This window comes from Arachis ipaensis, chromosome B6 (genome assembly GCF_059453495.1).
Source record: "Arachis ipaensis isolate K30076 ecotype BB chromosome B6, ASM5945349v1, whole genome shotgun sequence".
Lineage (NCBI taxonomy): Eukaryota > Viridiplantae > Streptophyta > Magnoliopsida > Fabales > Fabaceae > Arachis > Arachis ipaensis.
Window position 1 is genome coordinate 69,731,170 of NC_142441.1, and position 17,069 is coordinate 69,748,238.

At 28.0% G+C, this 17,069-nt stretch overlaps 2 protein-coding genes across 2 annotated transcripts; both read right to left on the reverse strand.

Moving 5' to 3' along the window:
* Nucleotides 1-3,853: 3,853 nt before the first annotated feature.
* Nucleotides 3,854-7,417, reverse strand: LOC148561245 (endochitinase-like). Its single transcript, XM_088490228.1, has 3 exons — nt 6,926-7,417; nt 5,900-6,050; nt 3,854-4,492 (listed from the first exon to the last, which is right to left on the reverse strand). The coding sequence occupies exons 1-3, from the start codon at nt 7,374-7,376 to the stop codon at nt 4,123-4,125; spliced, it is 972 nt and encodes a 323-aa protein (XP_088346354.1). The 5' UTR covers nt 7,377-7,417; the 3' UTR covers nt 3,854-4,122.
* A 4,185-nt stretch (nt 7,418-11,602) lies between these two features.
* LOC148561246 (endochitinase 3-like) lies at nt 11,603-15,132 on the reverse strand. The gene is made up of 3 exons (XM_088490227.1): nt 14,593-15,132; nt 13,119-13,275; nt 11,603-12,188 (listed from the first exon to the last, which is right to left on the reverse strand). The coding sequence occupies exons 1-3, from the start codon at nt 15,065-15,067 to the stop codon at nt 11,792-11,794; spliced, it is 1,029 nt and encodes a 342-aa protein (XP_088346353.1). The 5' UTR covers nt 15,068-15,132; the 3' UTR covers nt 11,603-11,791.
* Between the last annotated feature and the right edge of the window lie 1,937 nt (nt 15,133-17,069).

A 17,069-nucleotide genomic window follows, 5' to 3' on the forward strand; every position in this document is an offset into this window, starting at 1 on the left:
TGAGATTTTAATTTAACTATACAGTAGTTTTTTAGATTGAGCTCCGGGTACTAAAGTGGTTTCTAAGCTCATTTTTGGTAATGACTCAGTTATTTCAGTGCTGATATAGTTATCATGTGTCACACTGTCACCTTTCAACCACTCCTCTTCTTCTTCGCCTCTCTCTCCACCGCACTCTTTCTCTTTCAGCAGTCACTCTTGTCATCCCTTTCCCCTCTCCTTTCATTCTCAACTCTCTTCATCATTTTCTCCCTTTCTTTCGACCTACTTTAATTTCCTCCACCCTCCGCCACCTCCCTTATACCCTCTCATGTAAAATGAGTAAAGCTAATTTTAGAAAATATATAAATAAATAATAACTAAATAAAATGAGAGGTAATAAACAATCTTAGTTTATAACCTTAGAATTTTAATGGTTGAAAAAAAGAAAAATTATATACCTCTAATTGACGGATGGTTCATATTGAAGAGACTCACCTATAAATTGAGCTTTTCTTTAATTCATTTCAATCAAGTCATCCAAAGAGAATAACATAATATTTCTTTGAGTAGTTTTCTTCTATATATAGAGAGAGAAGTGTGTTTTCCTTTTGTCAAGAGAGAGTGTTTTGTAGTCTCCTTGTGATAGAGAGAAGTTGTAATTCTCAAAAAAAGTTATTCAATTGTTTCCATATTTTATACAAATTTCTAATTTTTCATCTCTATATTTTGTTGTGTCATTTGTCTGGTACCTAACAGTGGTATCAGAGCCAAAGGTTGCTGATTAATATTTTTTTTTCCGCTGCGAGTTACCGTCTAAAAAAAATGGCAGTAAAGTATGAAATTTCAAAATTCAGTAGGAGTAATTTTTCCATATGGAAATTGAAGATAAAAGCTATTATGAGAAAAGACAATTGCGTGACAGCAATTGAAGAAAGACCCACTGAAATTACAGATGAAAAATGGAAGGAGATGGATAACAATGCTGTTGCAAACTTACACTATTGGCACTAGCTGACTCGGTTTTATCAAGTGTAGCAGAGAAAAAGACAGCAAAGGAAATTTGGGATGCTCTCACCAAATTATATGAAGTCAAGTCACTACACAACAAGATATTCTTGAAGAGAAGACTTTATACTCTTCGAATGAGTGAGTCCACATCGGCAACGGATCACATCAACAATCTAAATACGCTATTTTTTCAACTCTCATCGTTGGAATATACCATAGCGAAAAATGAACGTGCAGAGCTCTTACTTCAAAGTCTACCAGATTCATATGATCAGCTTATGAATAAGGAAGATAGATTAGAAAGCTCAAAACAAGCAGATGCTTTGTTGATGACAAGAGGAAGATCAATGGAGCGTGGTTCCAGTGGGAGTCAAAGTAGACCAAAGTCACAAAGTAAGAAGCAGGTCAAATGCTACAATTGTGGTAAGAGAGGGCACTTCAAGAAAGATTGTTGGAATAAGAAGACTATAGAGAAGGTTCCAGAAGGATCAAGTTCTCAAGGATGTGTTGCGAGCACCTCTAATGATGGAGAAATCCTGTATGGCGAAGCAACAATTGATTCTAAAGGCAGCAAGTAGCTCACTGATGTTTGAATTGTTGATTCAGGAGCAACATGGCACATGACTCCTCATCGTGATTGGTTTTGTACATATGAACTTGTCTCGGAAGGATCGGTGTTTATGGGAAACGATCATGCCTTAGAAATTGTTGGAATGGGTACTGTCAAAATAAAAATGTTTGACGGTTCTATTCGTTCACTTCAAGGGATAAGACACGTGAAAGGCTTGAAGAAAAATTTGTTGTCGATTGGGCAATTGGATGAACTTGGATGCAAGACCCATATTGAAGGTGGGATCTTGAAAGTTGTTAAAAGAGCTCTTGTGGTAATAAAAGCAGAAAAGATTGCAGCAAATCTATACATGCTTGTGGGAGATACTTTGCAAGAGGCAGAGGCATCAGTTGCTTCATCAAGCCAAGAAGAAATGACGATGATATGGCATTGCAAACTGGACCACATGTCAGAACGAGGCTTGAAGATTCTTGTAGATCGTAATCTCATTTCCGGGCTCAAATCGGTAAACTTACCGTTTTGTAAGCACTGCGTTACAAGCAAACAACATAGATTGACGTTTGGTAGATCAACTGCTCGGAGCAAGCACATATTGGAGTTGATTCATTCTGATGTGTGGGAATCGCCGGAGATGTCCCTAGGAGGAGCAAAATATCTTGTATTATTTATTGATGATTACTCTATGAGGCTATGGGTGTACCCGATCAAAAAGAAGTCAGACGTGTTTGTGATGTTCAAAGAGTTCAAAGCAAAGTTAGAACTTGAATCTGGGAAGAAGATCAAGTGTTTAAGGACAGATAATGGAGGAGAATATGTCGATGGTGATTTTCTAACATTTTACAAGCAAGCAGGTATTCAACGGCAATAAACTTTAAAATTCAGAATATCAACTAAATATTAGTCAAAAATAATATATTTTGTTAGTGATATACCATTTCTTTATAATAATCGTTAATTAGTTAATGCATGTGTGATGTGTGTACGACTAGTTAAAGTAACACATTTAGTCCATTAATAAAGTATTTTGAAATTGATTCTTAAAAATAGAGAAATTTTTTGTTGGGAGGCTAATGAGGTAATAATGCTCCCTTTAATTGAAAATCATAAATTGATGAACTAGATCAGTCAAATTCTTAATGGAAGAGTTTACTAAATCATCAATTGGTTTTATTACCTAAATATATAATTGACAAAAATATTATGTATACACTAAAAATCAACCACCACCCTAACATTGCCTGCATCTACATATTTGTAGATACATTCTTGTGAATACGTTCTGAATATTTATTGCTTGCAATTAATTGATCTAGTAGCCAATGAATTATAGTTCAAATGGCATAATCTCTCTATATTCAATTAAGAGATTGCGGGTTCGAATCTCATATCTTTGATAAAAAAAAAATTAATTGACCTAGTAGTATTTTATAATAATTCAACAAAAAAGAAAAAAGAGACCAAAGCACATGTAGGTACATTTCGTGTTAGGCATGGCATTCCAGCTTTATTCCAAGAGGTGCCACATCCAATTGTGTATAAAATATTTTTTTTTTCCTTTTGTTACTTTTTATTTTGACGGTTATTAAAATACAAATTCTCGTATATAAAAAGGATTTTATGTAAGAGTGTCAAGAATGGATCGATCAAACTTAGGGTGTTCGCGATGCGGTTTGGTTCGATTTTAAGAAAAAAAGTCATCCGATTCGAACGTTTAATTTATGTGCGGTGCGGTTTGGATCGGTTTGGATTTGCGATTTTTTAAATAAAAAAAATTAAATACATATAACAAGTCTTAACATCAAATTTTAAATAATCAACAATGACATAAAAAGTCTTAACATATCTTAAAAAGTTGACAATAACATAACAATAGAAATAAAATTATAGGTTAGTTAAAATAAATAAATAAATAATATTTTAAACATAAAATATTTATTAAATAATAATAATACATGAATAATAGAAAAATGTATAACAAATTGAACATGTTATAAATATAATTGTAAATATAATAATAAAATAATAATATTATAGTACATTGTGCGGTTTGAATTGGATTGGATCGGTTATGAAAAGTAGATATAAAATCCGATCCAATCCAGTGGTTTGCAAAAAATAGAATCCAATCAAATCCGAATTAGTGCGGTTTAATCGGTTTTCGGTTTGGATTGAATTGGATAAGCGGTTTAATTTGGATCGGTTTGGATTTGAACACCCCTAATCAAACTAATGAAATCGATCAACAATTTATTTAGATAATTAGGATATCCATAAATTTTTCTCAGTTTAGACTTTAGATACTGAAAATTTATTCTTAGTTGTATTATTTACTTTAGGTAATAGCAGCAAAGTAATTTGCTGTTACATGTGGGTATCACTATAAACCCTTATTATTACAACATGTTCTCTTATTATTACAAAAGTAATTCATGTGCAGTTAATTTCATGTGAAATTGATAGCTGAAAGTCATTAAATAATTTGACAAGTTTTTAACTAAATTGTCATCTAACGACTCTCAACTATCAATTTCACATAAAGTCAACTCCATCAGCAATTTGCCCTAAGCAAAAGGCTTTTGGTTGTTGCAATCCAAGTTATCTCCAGGACTAACTCCCAATATTTGGCAATACCTTTTATAAAACCCGATCCGATCTTGGACCCGGGAATCCGATCCGTGCCCACATTCAATTCCGCCATTAATAATGTTAGTGATCACTCCAAATCCGGAGACTCGGCCGGCCGCCTTGTCCGCGGCCGATGGTGTCCATCTTCCGGTGATGACATCATGGCTTGATGGCTTGTTTCCTTGTGCTGTCATCCAAAACCATATGGCTGTCTTGAATGAAATAGTTGCATCTCTAGCCACTAAATCAGGGTTGTTTAGAAGATCTTGTCCTATAGCCTTACCCGCTGGCCCATAATTATAGTTGCTGAAAAAAAAAATTAATTAACACTACAACAATATAGACTATTTTTTAGGATTATTATGTGTCAAAAAAATTAAAATTCGTCAAAAAAAAATTTTGACACTATTTTAACTATGAAAATATGTTAATAAAAATTTTGTCAAAAATAGTATTTTTAACATATAAGTAATTGTAAAAAAAAGTTTAAATCTTATTTTGATAAATATTGGTCGTCAAAAATAATTTGTTAGAAAAATTTGAGAATATATTTTTTGTGATACTTATTAATCGTCAAAAATATTATTTATTTTGACATTTATTGACCATAAAAAATTCTCAACAAAAATTTTTAACAAAGAATGAGATGAGATCTTGAGACTGAAGAATAAATTGAGATTTTGAAGATGAAAAATGAGTAGTATGATCCTAAATTGAGAGCAGTGTGATGCCAAAATTGACGGAGCTCAACGAAGAAAAGGAATAATAGAGTAAGTTGAAAATAAATGAGTGTCAAAATTGAGAAATAATTTTCTACATTCAAATTATTCATCAAAAAATATAAAAAATTTGACATTTATGATATTTGTCAAAAATATATATTAATTTTTATACTTAACCATGACTGTTAAAAAAAATCATGTTAAAATAGCTCTCTTTTCTTGTAGTGTAAATATCATCATCATAAATACAAGAGTAATGTATGTAGGGAAAGATCAAAATTTTATGAAAAGAATTATTATTTGATGGATTCACAATTTGATAAAAATGATATAGTATGTTATGTAATTCTTAGACAAATAAACACCTCATTATTGGATTACTAGCTACTCTATAAGGCATTGAATTTTGTATAGACGAAATTAAAACTCATATGAAATAATAATAACAATAATTTCTTAGTTTAAATTTTATGTAATATTAATTCATTCATTTTTCACTAATAATAAAATTTATCTATAGGTTTAATTATTTAAATTCATTTTATATTAACATGTTTTAAATTATTTTCTAATTCAATATAATGTGCTTAAATAAAATTGGAGAATTATTTAGGTATAGGTGAAATTAATAATTATATGGGTAGATACATTGTTCAATGATATATAAAAGGTCAGAAGTTATATACAATTGTTTTTAAGTAAATTTAATAATTAAAAATAATTAAATAATAATTTACTTAAATATAACAAATTATTTAATTATATATATTTTTTTTGTCCACGGTATCTCCTAACCCGACAGGCCAAGGACTAATTCGCCGTGGATCAGAGCTCTATTTAGAGGTATGTCTCCGGCCAATAGGTTGCTGCATACATAAGGCGGGATTCGAACCCCCAATACTTACTTAAGCGGACGAATGAACTGACCACTCGACCAACCCAAGTTGGTTTAATTATATTATTTTTAACTATAAATTTCATATATACTTACTGAGTAAGTTGAATTGGTCCTCTGCCATAGTATTTTTTGCCAGAAGCACATGGCCATTGTTGGGAAGGGGTACAATAATCTGCCTGGGTATTTTCATTGATAAAGCAATATCCCCATGCATATGGTCCATCTGGTGCACTTGCCCATCCTCCTATATATATATATATATATAATATAAATTCAAAAGTCAATAAATTAATTTCATTTCATTTATGTTAAATGTTTGTTAGTAATTAAATTAATGTCACCTAGCTACCGACACCAATCAATTCTTGTAGTTCTATATATGCTTTTAAAAGATTGTGACTTCTTGCAATGAAGTTGATGTATGTGTAGATAGAATTGAAATTGAAATAGGTGTCTTATTATCATCATCTACATCTAAATCTAATCTTAAATATTTCAATTCCAAAGGAACATTATTATTTCGTATGTATTATATAACATGTTTTTTTTTTTAATTAAGCAACAATTATATATATATATATATATATATATATATATATATATATATATATATCATAGACTAAAATTCTCTTTAAATTCATGAAATCTAATTTTATAGACCTTAGTTAAAAGAAACAAGTTTCAAATTAAATGACTCAAGCAAAGTACTAAATTAAAGTATTTAATTTCTTGTAGTACTTATTATTATAAATACATCACATAACAAAAATGCGAATTTTTATGTTTTTTATTTATTTTATGTTTATTTTTTAAATAATAAAGATCTAACATTAAAAATTTTAATTATAAAAATTCTAATACTATATTACGAAATAATTTATCCTAAAAAGAAACACCAAATCTGGTCCCTAATATTTTTTTTTAACTTATTAACTCTTGTGTCAAAAAAAATAATATTAACTTTTTTTGATACAAAAATCTCATTGTTCTTTCGAGATAATTGTCAGGGATCAAGTTAGATTTTTTTTTTAAGGACTTCGTTGTTTTTCGAGATAATTATCCGGGGAAAATTTGGGTATTTTTCAATAATAATAATAGAGTTTGAAAGTACAATATAACCTGTGGTTTCATGGGAAGTTTGAGCCAAAAAGGCAGCAAGCTCCTTCTTCTTGGTGGCATCATCACCGGTGGTACCAAAGCCGCGGAAAGAGCGAGCGGCGGCGATGAAAGCATTATAGGAATAGAATCCGTTTCCCTTACACCGCGGATCGTTCCGGTACTTAAGCATTTGATCAAAGATAGAAGAAGTTATGATCCTACCAACATCACCACCACCGGAACCACCGCCGGAACTAGGTGGTGTTTTTGGTGTTGAACCTTTGCATTGGCTTTGGCAACCGTCACCGCAATAGTCATTTGTGTTACCACAATAACCAAATTTGCTACAACATAGGTTGTTAGGGCACAATGATCCATTTGCTTGTTTTCCACATTGTTCAGCTATGGTGGTTCCAATTAGCAATGTGAAAGCTAATGATGATATTAGGGTTAGCATAAGATAATAACTCATTTTTGTGAGTGGGTTGATGTGGAAGATTTTGATGTGTGTGATGTGTTGGTTTCATAGGATAATGAATCTATTTATAGGTGAGTTTTGAAAATGATGTGTATATATTTTTTCAAATTTGGCTGCTTCTATTATTATATGGATTATTGTATAATAATTTACAGTAAGAGGAGTGTTAGGGGTCAGCAACTTTTATGATTTATAGCCATCAAATAGTCATTAATGATGATTTTAATGGTGTGAGATTTTATCCAATGGCTCACTTTACTTTGCTGGTTACATGCTGGCCAGAATTTATTAAAGTTGCTGGTCCCTAGACTTTTCCTTACAGTAATCAGTTACTATATATTTTTGTGTATATTTATACATATTTTTCTAATTAAATAATCAATTATCAGAATAATTAAACATGTTAAAGAAAAATAATAATCAATCTTATTTAGTCTAATAATTTTTTTATAAAATATCATATATATATTTATGAGTGACTAATTCGTGGATAATTTTAAGTTTATTGACTTTATTCTTAGCATCATTGATCATGGATTATTAACATTCAGTTGTTTGGTTAAAGTGGCATAAGGAAAAAAATTTGGATAATGCTAGATAAACAAAAAAACAGCGAGAATTTATCTTATTTAGCATTAATTAATTATCGCAACAATTAATGAATGCTAAATAAGACAAGTTATAGTTGTTTTTGGCTGATTTTCTTTGATTACCAAACATTTTCGAAAAATTTTCTGTTAAAGGACTAATGCCTCTTTTAATTAAAACTTCTATAAATAGAGTTAAACCGATCAAAATAATAATAATAATAATAATAATAATAATAATAATAATAATAATAATAATAATGGATCTAGTAATATTAATTCGACATATATATTTCACCAAAAATAACATTAAAGAGTTTAGTTAATACTTTATCTGTTGATAATAAGTAACTATTGACTTGGATAAATTGATATATTTGCGGTCTATTCAGGCAAAGGAACAAGCTATATATAAGGGTGTGGGACATGTTTAATCCTAGGAAAAGAAAATAACATGCATATATTTCAATTGAGAAATGATATATATAACCTCTTAATAATTCTCTTCAACATTATTTGTCTAAATATCAAATGAAAAAATAGATATAAGTAACATTTCTTTTGCTAGGAAGATTGATTAAGAAGATAAATTAGCCATCCTTTGGATTTAGAGAAAAAAAAAATCGTGAACAAAACGAGAGAGTATATTATGATATAATATCAAAATTTTTGTGAATAAAAAATTTAAAATTTAATTTTTATTTTTTTTAAAAATAAAAATAACATAATACGAATAAAAATTAAAAAAAAAAGAAAAAAACTTAATATCAAAATCTTTATTATTTGATAATTATTATATATGGCGGAGGGTGGGTGTAGTCCATTTTACATTGAAGAAGTAAAAGCCAAATATAATTAATTGATGAAGATGAGATATGATCATATCAACAAAGGATAAACACAATCTTTTGGATGGATGCTTATTGTATATGAGTGCTGAGCCAATCGTGCCATAGTTTGCGGGTACAAACTAGAAACTATCTCAATCTTTATTTTTTATATAAAAATATATTTTTGATATCTCAATCTTTTATTATACTATATATGCTAATGAGTTATAGTTCAAATGGCAGAATCTTCACATACTCAATTAAAAAATTGCAGATTCGAGTCTCTTATCTTTGGTAAAAAAAAAAATCTTTTATCATACTATTGAAAATATTATTCGTCTATGACTAATTTAATTATTTTATTATAAAATGTTTAATTATTTAATTAAAAATATATAAATCGTATAAATATATATATTTTTTTATTTGATAACTGATTTTTAGTGTATATATCAAATATTTGTTTATTAGCATATATCATATCAATCATCTAAGAAAAAAAATTACATATTTAAAATTATTACTTCAAAATCTAAAATCCATACAATCAAAATTCATGCTAAAGAATTGTTAGATGTTTTTTTTATGGTAAAAACTTAAGTGTAGTTGACTTTACATGAAGTTAATAATTGAGAGTCGTTAAATGATTTGACTAAATTTTTATCTAACTGCTCTCAACTATCAAATTCACATAAAGTCGAGTGTACTTGAATTTTTACCTTTTTTTTTTTTTATTGTTATCCGAATTTATCCGTTACAACATTTGGAAAAGTAACTAGTTTCTTTTGCCGTGTTCTAAGGGTGGAAGTGGAAACTCAGAGTCTTTGAATTTTCTTAGGGTTGAAACTTGAAAGTAAAGTTGTGTAGCTCTCAATTCCTTATTTCCTACGTAACCAAAAATGAATAAATTTTACTAAAAATATGACACATTCAAAATTGTTGAAGTAATCAACGACCATTTTCTAATTTATATATATAGATCGAGATAGATAGATAAATACATTGCTTCTCTTTTATTTATTTTTTATTTTTTGGTCATGCCATATGTTTTAGTATTGCTGTTGCCTTATTGTTGCAATAGCGTGTGTAAATCTAAAACCGTACAAGTGAATACTCAATATAATATATGATGTGAAATCCTATTATTTAATCAACCCAATAAAAATATATGTAATTTCTGACAATTTTGGCCTCTAGAAGCTAAGATAAAATCTCCAATTGAGCATGCCTAGCTAGCTTATACAACAAGAAGTCGTACCCTCATGATTGATGATTGACTAAGGAAAAAAAAGTATGGCTTGACAAGATTTAAAAAAAAAAAAAAAAAAAGAAGTGCCTTATTACCATACTTTAAAATTTAGAAAAACATGTGAGTGGAAGACCTTGACAAAAGATTGGGACTTTTCTGGATGATTGCATGAGCTCTACGGTTGATAAAATTCAAGATCTTAAATGTTGTTTATAGATATTTCTACTTTTGTATATTAACGATTTTATTCATCATTTTTAATGAATAAATCTTATTTTTTATTAAATAAAATTTATTACAAAAAACGTGTAATTTTTTTTTTTTTTGGTAGTAATCAAATAACATATGCATTTGTCTCTCAAATAATGTATAAATTTTTAGTGATATGAGATTCATGTAATTATTCAATTTGGTCTTTAAGATTCTAATTTCACTATATTAGTTCTCTAAATCGAGTTTCAGACACCATAGTAATTTCTAAAATTTTTTTTGGTATTCACTTAGCTGTCAGAGTATTGATGTAACTATCTTTTATCACGTTGGATTGTTCTAATTTAATCCTTTCCTAATTATATAATTTTAGATCATTTACAAACGTTTCAGATTGTATATTTTTTTCTTTCTCTTTCTCCTTTTTTTCTTCTTATTGTTATTGAAACATTCTGATCATCTGTAGTAAGTTGATGTTGAAAAACTATGATGGGAGGTGGAGGTACTATTGCAGGTAGTTCTATCCGGTCCCTTTTAATGAGTAATGGGCAAATTTATGGGAGGTCAGTGCGAGTGCCGAAATGATGTGGTTGTGGCTTTCATCCTATTTTGTGATGATCTGGGACAGATTCGAATTCAAACAAAATTTTTTATTATTGTTCTAATTATAGTATAAGCAAAAAAAGTTAGTTCTCTATGTTGATTTGTTAGTTTTTTCCTGTTTTTTAAGCATCTTTTAATTTTTGGTTGATTTCAAATAAGTGATGTGGATTATTTGTGTGAGTGAATATTGAACAAGAGGAAGGCGGAAAACTAAAACCTAATAGTCAGAATGGTAAACTGAAAATGAACTTTGTTTGATGGAGACTTGGGAAGTTGTAAAATGATGTTAAGAGTAAAAAAAAAGGAAAAGTATAGGGTACCAACATATTATCTGCCAATTTGTTGCCAACGATAATTAATTATTATATTTTAAATACATATATAAAGAGACACATCCAGAAAATATATCTATGAAGACACTTCTATTAAACACAACCATAAAAAAATATTTTTATTAAACACATCTACGAAGACACTTTCATAAAACAAAATTATAAATAAGAGTTGGCAGAAGTTGGCAGATATGCTGTTGGTAACGTAGCGGGACCGGAAAAAAATTATTATTCATTTGGTTGTTTTAATTCTATTTTTAATAGTAGCGTTCTTTGTAGTGATTTTATGTAAAGTGTGAATGAAATTTATTGTTGGTCAATCTATGTAATGAATGTATTATATGAACTTGATATGAGAGATCATTATTATAGTAAATAAGGGCATCGAGAAGCAAATTAGATAATTATATAAATTTCAGGGATCACTATAAAAATTTATTCTTCAAATACTACAAAAATAAAAGATACAACTCTTTATTTCGTACAAAAGATGACATACAACATTAGAAAATCTCGATAATAACCCCTAATCCCAATGGACAACACTAGGGTTTATTGCAAAAAACACTGAAATTAAAGCACGGATAATGTTAATTACTTAGACAACTTGCTTAATTAACAAACTATTACCAAATGATGCTTGGTTATAGCAATCTAAGTTATCTCCTGTGCTAACTCCAAATATGCCACAATATCTCTTGTAAAATCCAATCCGATCTTCAACCCTAGCATCCCACCCATGTCCACACTCAACTCCACCGTTAATTATGTTGGTGATCACGCCGTATCCAGGTACCCGGCCGGCCGCCCTGTCAGCATCGGACGGTGTCCATCTTCCGGTGATAACATCATGGCTTGATGGCTTTTTCCCTTGTGGAGTCATCCAAAACCATATGGCAGTCTTGAATGAAATTATTGCATTTTGGGCAACTAAATCAGGATTGTTGAGAAGATCTACACCAATAGCTCTACCTGCTGGCCCATAATTGAAGTTGCTGTAGGATATTAATTTAAAAGATTATTAGTAACATCATGTATAACATGTGACATTAACAATGTAAAACACCATAAGTTATTTGCCTTTTTATTTTTTAAATACAATTATTTGACAAAATGATATAGTAGTTGTTACTAATCTTAAACAAAGGATTGGAGACAGAGACCTTATTTGGGTGAGCTTCTAAGAAAAAAATTTTTTTGAATTATTTTTTTTTAAAAGATCTTATGAAAAAGTAAAAGTAATTTTATATTTGGATATCTCATGCAAAAAGATTTTTTTATCTATCAATTATATTTGGGTATAACAACATAAAAGTACTTTTTTGTTTATTTATTACATGAAAAATATCTTTTTTTTAAGGAAAAAAGATCTTTTAAAAAAAGATGTAAATTACAGCTTTTCAAAAAGATCTTTTTTTAATTTTTCTAGTACTTTTACTTTTACTACTAGAAATTTGCCAAACACACTAAAAAAATAAAAAAAGATCTTTTTTCATTAAAAAAGATATTTTTTAATCAAAATAATGGCGCCCAAACAAGCACAGAATTTAGTAGAGTATGATAGGATTTAAGTTTTATTTTAATTCTATTTGAAATAGTAAGATACCTCAAAAATTTTATTGTATATTATTTACGAATTTAAAATTTTTTTACTCGAACTCTAACCTAGTACTCGTAAAAATAACTCTCCCCCAACTCAACCCATCTAATTAATTTTTTAAATAGAATTTAAATCTACGATGAATTAATTCTTAGCATATCAAACTAAGAGAATACTGAAAAAAAAAAAAAGTACTAGTAATTAAATATTATTTTTGTATATTTGACAATAATATATCTAACTTGATAGTCCAAATTTAAAATAATAATAATAATAATAATAATAATAAAATTGGTACGGTGCATAGTATAGTAAATAAACTTACTAAGAGATTTGGATTGGTCCTCTTCCATAATATTGTTTACCAGGAGCACATGGCCACTCATTGGAATTAGAACAATAATCGGCATGGTTAACTTCCTCCAGAAAGCAATATCCCCAAGCATATGGTCCATCAGGTGCACTTGCCCATCCGGCTCCTCCTATATATTTTTTTAATTTATATTTAAATAAAAAAAGCTCACTTCGTTTACCAATATATATATATAATAAAAACTAAAAAGCTCAAAACATTGCCTTGTGACCACTGCTTGAATGACAGTATGTACCTGACATCTTGAAATAAACTAAGATTCATCCGTGATCCATGCGATAATAACATCATCTAATAGATTTACTATTTTTTAAATCAAAGACAGCAACATCATCTAATAGATTAACTATTTTTTAAATAAAAAATGTTATCTATACACTAAAATCAGTTATTAAAATCAGCCACCAATATATTTGTATATAAATATATGTATAATTTAATTTATTTTCAATATATATTTATATTCTAACATGTATTTTATACAAATAATTACTTTTAGTAGCTAATTTTAATATACATGTAACATTGATTATAAATATCTTGCACCTTAGCTTTTCGATAATTAAAGGATTTTTTTTTTTAAATATAAGCTAAAATAATCCATAGAGGCAGCAGTAGATTAGCTTATTGAAGGGGATGTTTGTCGTCTTCTTAGTAATAGTCACATATAAAACTCCACTAAGATTTTGTGAACAGATCACGAAAAATACTGGGTATATTAAAAATTAATTATTATATATTCTTTTTTTACTGTTATTGAATCTTGACTACTATTAACAGAAAATTTATCTAATTTAAAAAATTATGACAGTGAGATTTAAAATACAAAAATATTACGTATATATTAAAATTTATCGTTAAATTAATCATCATATATTGTGTATAAATATGTATATTAATATATATTCTATATGAATAGTTAATTTTATTAGAGATATAATCATTCATATGTCTCTTTTTATTTATTTAATTTTTTTAAAAAAATAATTTCACGACAAATTTAGTAATTAATATTTGTTATACACTTAAGATCAGATGATTGTTTTAAATGTTAAAATAAAACCATTTTAATAATAATAATAATAATAATAATAATAATAATAATAAGAAGGTTTAATTACTCTGTTGATCCTTATAGTTTCGTAAAATTTTTAATTAGGTCCTTATACTTTTTTTTCCTTTTAATTGAGTCCTTGCACCAATTTCTTTTTAACTAGGTTCCTACACTTTTTTTTCCTTTTATTTAGGTCCCTATACCAATTTTTTTTAGTTGAATTCCTATAAACTTAAGTCAATTACTACCAAGAAGAACTTAATTGAAAAAAAAATGAGTACAGAAACCCAATTAAAAAAAAAATATAAAGACCTAATTGAAAATTTCACGAAACTATAGAACCAACCAACTAATTAAACCTAATAATAATACCTGTGGTTTCATGAGAAGTTTGACCAAAGAAAGCAGCAATCTCCCTCTTTTTGGTGGCATCATCACCGGTAGTACCAAATCCATTAAAAGATCTAGCAGCATTAATAAAAGCATCATAGGTATAGAATCCATTAGCATGACACCTTGGATCATTTCGGTATTTAAGCATTTGATCAAACATAGAGGAACTAATATAGTTCGAAATGTCACCACCACTAGGTGGTGACGGCGTCGGCGTCGGCGGTGTTGGTGTCGGTGTCGGAGAATCTTTGCATTGGCTTTGACAACCATTGCCCACTAAACAATAATCATCACCGGTACCACACCAACCCCACCGGCTACAACACAAGTTATTAGGGCACAATGCACCACCACCTTGGCTACCACATTGTTCAGCTGTGCCACCATGTAACAAAAATAATGTTAATATTAATAGGCTTAGCATAAGATTAAGAATAATTTTGGTGTAACTCATTTTTATGAGAGTAGTGTGAAGATGGTTTAATTTGATACAAATATGTGTGTGGTGGTGTATTTGTGATGTGTTAGTTTCATTAGGGTTATGAAGTATTTATAGGTGAGTTATCATAGGATGATATTATTTGTTTAATTTTATGAACATGGGCTGCTTCCAACACTTGGAAAAAAACAAGGGGGAGTGGCTGCTTTTTCACTTGATGTTTGTTTGTATCTGAATTTGTTAATTTTGTAAAATATTATTAATGTAATAATGCAGACAAAAAGAGTATCTTTTGAATCATTAATTTGTTTTCAATTATCACTATTAAATATATTTAATTATTTTAAAAAAATACATTTTTATAGTAACTAGTTGTGAAAAAAGACTCAACAATCAACATACATATTTCAATGGTTGTTTTATATTAAAAATAATTTTTATTGACCTTTAGGTATTATAGTCTAGAAATGTTCATCGACAAGATCAGATCAGGTTTAAGTAGATTTAGACACGACTCTAAAAGATTGTCGAATTTATTTTGACCCCAATTCAAAAGTGATACAAAATAAATTGGATTAGATTTGATGTAAAATTAATTTATACAAATTTATAAATTTTATATATTAAAATAATATAATTTTATTTTTAAAAATTATATTTAACAAATATTATATTATATTTATAAAAAATATTAATTAAAATATAAAAACTATAATATGATATTACTAGTTGTATTTTAAAATATATTTTTTTATTATAAAAAAATAATTTCGGACCGAATCGAATAATCTAATCCAAAAATAATACCAAATAAAAATAACAAATTTAAACCCGACAAAATTATACTTCGCATACAGATCAAATTTTAGATGTCGAATCTTAAACATTCCTATTCTATATGTATTAGTTATGTACCATTAAAAAGAATTTTCGACAAAAAGTATTTTTATGTGGCCTGATGGGTGATGAGCAATAATGAGAATGGCATAGAAAGTTAATTGACAGTATGCGTTTCAAGGTGTTAATCACTGTTGTTTATTGAATTCTAGTAAAATTTTTTAAAGAGGTGTTTATAAGTACAAGTTTTTTATTTTGTGTTTGATAAATAAAAAAGATAATGTACTTATATTTGTAATTTTTAAAAGATCGTAATACTTTTGAAAATAATTAAAGTAAAACTTTTTAAAATTGGCTTATACTTTTCAAATTTTAAAAAACTAATATAACCTCGTATATTAACTAATTTTTAAATTTAATACTATATTTTTTATAATATTTTTAAATTTTAAAAGTTATTTTACTAAACGTAATTGTTATTATTTGTATTTATTAAAAGTCATTTTTAATTTAATTTACTAAATATAAATACTACCCTTTTTAAAAAGTAAAAAGTTTACTAAACTAAATCTAATTATGGTTGAAATAAAAGGCCAAAATTAGGGTCAATTTTCATCAATTAAGAAAAACTAAGGGATCGTCGATCTAAGCCATTAGATCTTATTAACTAAATAACTAAGATTAAAAATAAATAAATCTTTCTATTATAATTTATTTTGCCATTGGCCATCACAGTTTAAACTTATAAATGATCTAAACGGAGGTCGCAATTCATAATTAAAATTAGACTGTTGTTCATCATTAAAAGTCTTGATTAAATGATTGTATTGTTTAATTTCTGTTTCATCTTGAATCATACGATTGTCACATTTTGATTTACATCTCTGCACTTCTTTAGGGTGTCAAACAAATTTTAAAATTTTCTAAAAAAAAGTAGTATTAACTAATAAAGCACCATATTATTAAAATTTAGTAGAAATATCGATAAATCAAAAGCTTTAATTTTCTCTTTATTAGTAATTTTTTTAATATTACAAATCACTTAAAAGTTTTTTTAAAAAAAAAAGGTGATTTTACGGTAATCATAACACTTGTTTACATCATGATTTCTTATAAAATAGGAGCAATTTTTTTTTAAACAATTAAATACCATAAAAATATGACTCTCAAATGGAAAAAC